This window comes from Phaenicophaeus curvirostris, chromosome 6 (genome assembly GCF_032191515.1).
Source record: "Phaenicophaeus curvirostris isolate KB17595 chromosome 6, BPBGC_Pcur_1.0, whole genome shotgun sequence".
NCBI classification, from domain to species: Eukaryota; Metazoa; Chordata; class Aves; order Cuculiformes; family Cuculidae; genus Phaenicophaeus; species Phaenicophaeus curvirostris.
In genome coordinates, this window is record NC_091397.1 from 42669404 (window position 1) to 42677785 (window position 8382).

Here is an 8382-nt window from a genome sequence, read left to right on the forward strand (position 1 = left end):
ATCACCGAGCCCCAACGCCCCCACCCCGTGCCCGAGGTCAGGCCGGACGGGGCTATGAGCGGCCTGACCCAGCGGGAGGAGCCCCTGCCCGTGGGGCCCGTGGCGGGGGTGGGAACTGGGTGGGCTTTAAGCTCCCTCCCCACCCAAACGGTTCCAGTCCGACCCCCGCGAGGCAGCGCGTTCCCCCCGCCGCGGGGCGCCCGTTAACGGCCCCAGGGAGGCAAGCGCCACACCGCTGCGTTCATCTGCGCCGTCCTCTCTCCTTCTGCCTCTTCCCCTGCCTTTCCCTCTCTCCCCGATCTCCTCCCTCCCTCTCTCCCTCCCTCCCTCTCCCTCCCTCCCTCTCAGATCCGCCCCCCCCCCCCAACAGCCTCGTTACCCCGCCCCTGTCCCGCCCCCGCCGCCACTGCGGAGCCCGAGACGTGAGGACCCGCTTTTTTCCCCCCCGCAGCTCCAGCCTCTCGCCGCAGAGTCGCATGTCCTCTATCCAGAACCTCCAATCCTTCGGTAAGAGCCGGCGCCGCGCGGATCCACACACACACCGCCCCCCCCACCTCCTTCCCCGCAGTCCTTCTCCGTGCTGCTGCCCCGGGCATCTCCCCTCTCCTCCTCCTCTTCCTCCTCCTTTTTCCTTCCCGGGAGCCCCGCCGGGATGCTGAGCGGCTGTCGCCGTGCCCAGGGCCGGGAAGGCGGCTCTGCCCGCTCGTCCTTGTCCCCCGGCTCCGCGCCGCGGGCAGAGGCGGCTCCCGCCCCGTTTGCCCTCGTTGTTCCTCCCGTAGGACGTCGTAGAATCGTTTGGTTGGAAGAGATCACCGAGTCCGACCGCACCTGCCCACCGCTAAACCACAGCACCTCGCCTGCCCGTCTTTTAAACACCGCCGGGGTGGTGACTCAACCACCTCCCCGGGCAGCCTGTGCCAGTGCCCTATAACCCTCTCGGTGAATAAATTTTTACTAATATCCAATCTTAACCTCCCTTGGCACAACTGGAGACGATTCCCTCTCACCCTATCGCCTGTCACTTGGGAGAAGAGACCTACGCTGCCTTGCTACAACCTCCTTTCAGGTAGTTGTAGACGGTGATAAGGTCTCCCCTCAGCCTCCTCTTCTCCAGGCTAAGCAACCCGGTTCTCTCAGCTGCTCCTCATAAGTCTTGTTCTCCAGACCCTTCACCAGCTTTGTTGTGCCCCTGTAGACACACTGCAGGACCTCAATGTCTTTATTATAGTGGGGGGGGGCCCAAACTGAGCACTATATTTGAGGTTCAGCCTCACCAGTGCTGTTGTGTACTTTGGCAGCTGATACTTGTCCAGTGGCACCCCAAACCAGGCTTTTCCATCAACTCGGTAGTCCCAAAGCTGTGATCTTTCTGTAATCTGAGTCTAGGGTTCATAACCTCTACTAGGAAGTAAATCATCTCGATTCCAGTTGCTTGTTGATTCGCTGCCTCATCCTTACCAATGTCCAAGGCCTGAGATATGCCCTGCAAGAGGCTATTGTACCAATGCATTGAACTATAGCAGTGGTGGGTCATTCCTCTTGTCTTTGCAGGGAAGTTTACACTGCTGAGCCATGGTTCTCCACCTTCGGTTTGGGGGCTGACTGCGGTTAACGTAACCTCCTCGTACAGCTTGTATGTGCAGAAGATTAGGGACAAAACTGAGACCAAAAGTCTTGACAACATTGTTGTATAACAGTTAAACTTGCTCACTTCTGTTGCCTGTAGATAAGGAAGGTGGAGAACTGTGGCCCAGCACCATAAACTTCCTTGTGCTTAGGGTGCTGCCCAAAGGACTTGTTTGAAGTAATTCAATATTAACATCTACAGCAGTGGCGTATCTCCAGCCTAGAATCCTAAACTCTGCCAAGTGATCTTCCATGCCTTAGCTACCTTTTTTTCTCTCCCCATTTTGTTGACTGAAATTTTCTATTAGTGTCTACCTTACAAGCTGTGAAATTCAGCATATTTTAACAGATACCTTCGTAGAAAGCCAGTTAACCTTCCCAGGGCTGTTCATCCTTCCTGTGGTGCTTGCATTCTCGTGATCCTTTCAGTGCTTTTAATGTTCTTGTCATTCTTGTTTCTACAAGGGTCATTCTGTCTGCAGCTGAACTACTTTTATTCCTGTTTCTGGTGAAGTTTTACTTATGGAGTATTTGTTTTGAGTGGATGACAAAACTTGATAACTGTTTTAGGTTTGAGTTTTGGGTTGAAGCTTGGGTAATTGTACCCTGCATGGCTGTTGGAACCTGTACTTTCTGAAGATTGAAATCTTCAATATGATTTTGATTAGTATCAAGATGTTACTTGTGATTTATTTTAAAAAATCTAGTTAAAGTACCTCATACTTCAAGATTTGTTTGAAACTACTGATTAGGAAGCTTGTAGGGCTAACTAATTTTTTGATAGATTGAGTGTTAAATATGTTTTTGTGGAGAATAGAGAATGAGATAATTCCTAAATGCTTTCTTGTTTCACCTGTGCTAGATACATTTAAGCTTCAAAGAATGTGAGGAATGACCTTTCTATAGTCAAAGCCTAAATTATATATTGTTGCAATTCTTGCCTAAAACTACTGACAGGCAGAGGGGTGCTAGTTTGTACACAGCCTCTGAGGTCTGCTAGTATCTGTTGCTCTGTTTTGTTTACGTTAGTAACCAAGAATTCCATTCATACCTTTTATGTACCAGTAGTGTCATAGTTGTCACTGTATAACTCTTCTGTTCTGGACCTGGAAGAAAGCGTGTGTACGAGAGCTTTTTAATTTGTCTGTACTTACCAGCTGATCTGATAAAAGATACAACTTCCGTATTTTCACTTAAAATGCATGTGGCTGTCTAAAACTTATATGCACTTGCTGTTCTTTCTGAACAACGTTTTCTGGTTCTGAGCTTCAGGATTTACAGTTTCCAAGAAATACTGAAGTAAATTGGTACTGTAGCTGATAACTGTTTATATTCAGAAAGGCTCTGAAGAAACTGGATGTGTGATAATTGAGAGCACAGAGCTGAGGTAGTAGGCTGGTGAGACTTAATACAGCTGTAGAAAAAAAAAGTACTTTGATTTTGACAGTGTATTTTTAAACTGGGCAAAACCAGCAAGATTATCCCTTGAGTAAAGCTCTTGGTGAAGTGAGAAACTTACCTGTTAGTTTTCAGCTTGGATATTCTCCATTGTGGTAATTACATGAATCTTTTTCCTCCTGCAGACCCCTTTGCTGATGCAACAAAGGGTGACGACTTACTCCCAGCGGGGACTGAGGATTACATTCATATAAGGATCCAGCAACGAAACGGAAGAAAGACACTAACAACTGTGCAGGGAATTGCAGATGATTATGACAAGAAGAAACTTGTGAAGGCTTTCAAAAAGGTGAAGTTGTTGATTCGATTTGATAGTAAAGATTTTATACAAAGGAGTATGATTTAATACTAATATTTGTTACTAATACTAATATTTGTTTTATTTTGTTCGTGACAACGCACATCACTTTAGTATTGAGATTGATCCCTTTCCATGTCTCTCTCAAAATTTCTGTCAGTGTCTACTGACACTGATTTTTGCTGAAAACTTAGACATTTCTTTCCTGTAAGGAAGTAAATAAAACATAGTTTGAATGTTTCATTAAAATTTCATAGATATCTGGCTTTGTTGATGTGAAGAATAATATCAGTTCAAAGTAGAACTGTTTTTGCATTCCTGCTTCTGTCATAGCTGGATTGCTGTTGAAAATAGAGATCTTCAGTTTCACCAGGATGAAAGTATTGATTTTAAAATAGCATGGAGTTGAAAGGCCATGTCTTATGACTTTGTTTTCCATTCTTGTAAGGAGTGTTGACCATTTCCTTCTGCATGGTAGCTAATCGTGTCTTTGCCTGATTTTACCATCAACAGCTTAGTTTGTGTTTGTACACATCAGTAGATATGTTCCATTTGCTCTCAAAATCAGTGTAAAATAGATCTAGCCTTTGCCTTGCTTGGCATCAGAATTTAGCAAGCAGCTTCCATGACAAAATTCTGCTGAAAAGACTTAATAAGTAAAATCATAATTTACATCAGATGTCTTACAATATGAATGTGTCTCTTTCTAGAAATTTGCTTGTAATGGTACTGTGATTGAACACCCTGAATACGGTGAAGTAATCCAGCTTCAAGGTGACCAGAGAAAGAACATATGCCAGTTTCTCTTGGAGGTGAGGGGCTACAAATAAATATCTAAACCTCTGTAGAAGCAATAGGGTGACAGGTGACACTAATGTAAATTAACAAGCTAAAGGTGTCTGCTAGAGTTTCTTTGTATTTTCAGCCAAAAAGGAAAATGACACTTGCAGAATGAGTGAACCTCTGGTAAGAATCAAATCACTGTAGAATGCATTTACCTGGCTACAACACAGCACTTGTTCTTTGGCAGTGCAACATGAGTTCTTAATTTGTAAAATCAAGTGTTTGATGCAAACCATGATTTTGAGACTGAAAACACTACAGAGGGAAGAGGCTATTACACCACTAGCTTACTGACACAAATCATGATGCAGAGACCTCTAACTGTCAAAGAAGTGCTAGGACTACAGAGCAAGTCAGATGTCTTATAAGATTTTTCTTTCTTGTGTAGTCAGTTCTGCTTGGTCCAGAATCATTCTAGAAACTAGTAACTATAAAACTAGTATTCTAGTAACTAGAAAACTGCTTTATTTGAGTATATTCTGTATTTCTGTTTCTTTAATCAAAGTATAAGATTGTGGTAACCTGATATCACTGTAATATTCTAAGCATGTAAGTTTTACTAAAATATGTTGCTTTTCTCCTCTAGATTGGCATTGTCAAGGAAGAACAGCTGAAAGTTCATGGTTTCTAAAGTAAACCTAGTCTGACGAAGAGCCCTGCAGTATTTCATCTTGCTTAGCCTGCCTTTCCTTTAAAAAATTAATCTCTGCAGTGAATGGACTTCCCTGTTACCCGAACACTTAAAATTTAATTCAGACTTGCATGGATGGATGAAACATGTAGTGTGTAGCACATAAGAAAACTTCAGTAACGTGGAAACAAAGACACTTGGGAACTTCAGCACATTTCCAGTGCAAATGTTCTATTGTTGATTGTTCAGTTTACTGCTCCACCCAACTTAAATGTGTGGGTTGTATTAAAGTATTGCAGTAGTGTATTGTTGCTTGAAAATAAAAGTTTATTCATATATTTTTTGGGATATCTGAAATGCTTTAGCGTAAGTTTTATGTAGCCTTCTAAAGAATGGCTAAATTGTTTTGTGGCAAGAGTAGCTCACTGCTCACTGAGTAAACTACATGGTGAAGGATTAATTAATTAATCAGTAGATTTGCTTGATGTGATCCTGTAGCTGTAAGAGTAGAGCTTTAAAGTCCTGTGTAGATGTATCTTAGTAGCAGCATGATAAGACGTAACTTGTTTGCTGAGAAGTAACTCGATCTTCTCTAAAACTTACTGCAGTGACTATGAAATAGTAGTGTTAAACTTAGTAAGACTAAAATAAGCTGAACTCCTTCAGGCTGCTATTACTGAGAACATGTTAAACATCTAGGTCTTGCATAGTACTCCCAAAACTTTTGAAGGAAGTGCCTGGGGTTTTATATCTCATCTGTCAGTGAGTGAAGAAAAAAGATATTAAGTTGGCTTCTGCCACCACTGTGCGTTAATGTTTGTGTGCAGAGTGTTTTAATTACCTGGTAGGATTAGCTGCAGAAGTAGGGAAGGGAGTGGGCTCTACACTAACCTTTTTTTTTTCTTTGTGTAAAAAGTTTTGCTGCGATTAATAGTCAATATGGAGGGGTTTGCAGTGGGGTTCAGGTATTACTACAGAAAGCTGATAGTCTGCTTTCCTAATGGGCAATTCAACAGTGTTATCTGAAGTTATAATACATTTATTCCACCATGGTTTTCATAAAGTTCTAGTTGGCTGTAAGCATTTGGAATTGTGCTTTTAAGACATGCCTGTTTATAAAATGAAATGACATTATCTGGTGAAACATGCAGTTCTGTTCTTATCTTGAGATAGACACAGAAATTATCTCTGAAACAACTGAAAACACGCTGAGCTGAGAAACCGTAAGAATAACGGGAAATGCTAAAAAATTTCTTGTGATGTCATGTATTTTCTGGAAAGGAAGAAAGAGGCTTTTCTTTACTGTTAAGACTTATTAATAAGTCTTAAGGCTTATTAAGTCTTATAAGTCTTAAGACTTATTAAGAAGACATATTAAGAAGACTTATTAAGAATTAATTCTTAAAAAGAATTGATGACTACCTAAGTAAACATCAAAAATGGGGAAAACTTTTTTACTTAATATCATCTGTGCCTGTACTTTGTTTCCTGTTCAGACCTGCATTTCTATACAGAATTGCTCAATTTTAATTAATTTGAACCTTTTTCTTTTAAGATTTCTGAATTCAGATACGAACCTTTATGGTACTAACTACAATTAGTGGAGCATTATAGAGCATTCATATGACATTTCTTTTCTCTGTCTGGTCTAGACAATTCCACCTGTAAGAATCCAGTGTCCACTTTCTCAGTCTCCACCAGTTCTGCCTGGTATTACACATATGAACTGTTCCAGAAAAAGAGTGTTCCGAAAGATTGGGTACTATAAAGGTATAATGTGTTCAGGAGGAGGAGAAGAGGAAGCATGCTGCAAACCATGAAATACCAGCACACATAATGAAGATCCAAAGTTATGCAAGTCTTGCACATTAACGGAATAAAATCATAGTGCTGCAAGTTTACCTAGTCCTGATTCATAGATGCTAAAGTAATTAATCCTTTGGGGGTACATAACAGTGATTTTCATTTTATCAAATGCCAGGAAAATGGATGTTCTCATATAAAGCTTCTTCTCCTGCCCTAGGGGAAAACCAAGCAGTACCTTCTCCTGTTTCCCTGGTATTACATGAGTACTTCTAGTAGCTTATTGAATTGGAGATTAACAAATGATTAGCAAGTCTCATGTGTTTCTGAGTCAGTCCTCATTTTAGATGGCATTCCATTAACTTTTACTACTTAAGCTTGAGTCATTTCTCCATAGTCATTCTGCTTAGAATAAATAAGAAAAACCTTTGGTTTTCTCCTCATTTAAAAGTCCTTTCTGACAGGAGGAAACTTGCGGTTGATAGGTGGCTTGGTTTTTATGCTCTAGTGGAGTTGCTTGTGTTTTGACATTTGAAGGGCAAAGTTAAAAAGAGAGGGAATAAGAAGTAACACATCCAAAGTTTAAATAGATGAGATTTGTTGTGGCAACAAACAAATCTTTCTAGAAGGAAAGCAGAATTTTGTGTCCTTAAACTGTTTTAAACTAGAACAGTGTCTTCATAGATTGTAACTTGCCTTGTTACAAGCCCAAGCCTTTCTGTGTGTTCTAAAGGAAAGGCTTTCACAATTTCATAGCTGTCATCTTATGCTGAAGCTTCTTTGTAAGCATTCAGCCTGTTTGGAATGTGTATCCATGTTTCAAAAATGCTGAAAAACATTAAAGACTTTGGGAAAGAACTGTTTCAATTACTGACATGAAAACCTGTTTTCACAGGGAAGGCAGGTTTCAATCTTTCCATTCCTTCCAAAGCAGGTTAAAAAATGGTAAAGGATGTGGCCTATGATTACCAAGGCAGTAAAGGGGAGCTAATAATAGAAAACACTTCTAAAACCCACCGTGAGGACTTGAGACTGAGCAAGCTCAGACTGCAAAAAGTGGTGACTTCTTTTAATTGGAACATTGTGAAGTCTGTGTCCTTCGGATCTCCAAATTAAGATTGCCTTCTTAGTGATAATTAGGCTTAATTGCAAGCTGCAATTGGATATAGGAACTGCTGTTTCAAATTCACAGCCTTGCTGTGCATAGTTCTATTAGGCTGCTGTAGCTGTCTATTTTATTTGATGCGCTGGAGTAAGGTAATGCATAAATAAATTCACTGAATTGTGTGTTCAGAGCCTACATCTATTGTGCTTAATGCAGCTATGAACAATGAAACCATCACTTCCCAAACACTGGTAGAAGTCCTTTTTTGTAGAAAATGAGATTTAGTAATTTAAGTCTGTTGTCTGCCTACTTCCTCTTGTGTGAATTCTCACTGTTGACCTCCACCTGTAGTCTGCTAAATCTGACCATGTGTTTGAGATAAGCACAAATAGCACAACTATGGACAGATGAGTAATAATTTTCTCAAGTGAAAGAACCTTTGAAAAGAAAGTGCCTAGATTGTGTGTGCGTTCTATTCACTGGTTCAGCGGCTTTGCTTAAACCTTACTTTGTGCACTACCTTCTTTCACAGCCTACATGAAAAGCATTTTATTGAGAACTTTTTGAGGGAGGAATTGGAGAACCCCACAAACAAAACCACAGTAGGAAATAAGTTCG

The 8382-nt window shown here is 41.2% G+C and overlaps 1 protein-coding gene across 1 annotated transcript; it reads left to right on the forward strand.

The window, feature by feature from the left end:
• The first annotated feature begins 378 nt into the window (after window positions 1–378).
• EIF1B (eukaryotic translation initiation factor 1B) lies at window positions 379–7950 on the forward strand. Its single transcript, XM_069859979.1, has 4 exons — window positions 379–507; window positions 3210–3373; window positions 4093–4194; window positions 4812–7950. Exons 1-4 carry the CDS (start codon window positions 477–479, stop codon window positions 4854–4856), a joined length of 342 nt encoding a protein of 113 aa, XP_069716080.1. The 5' UTR covers window positions 379–476; the 3' UTR covers window positions 4857–7950.
• The last annotated feature ends 432 nt before the right edge of the window (window positions 7951–8382 follow it).

Coding starts and splice junctions, on each gene's coding strand:
- EIF1B (XM_069859979.1), top strand. CDS start 477: ATGTCCTCTATCCAGAACCTCCAATCCTTCG. Junction 3,374..4,092: donor TTGTGAAGGCTTTCAAAAAG/GTGAAGTTGTTG, acceptor GTCTCTTTCTAG/AAATTTGCTTGTAATGGTAC. Junction 4,195..4,811: donor TATGCCAGTTTCTCTTGGAG/GTGAGGGGCTAC, acceptor TTTCTCCTCTAG/ATTGGCATTGTCAAGGAAGA.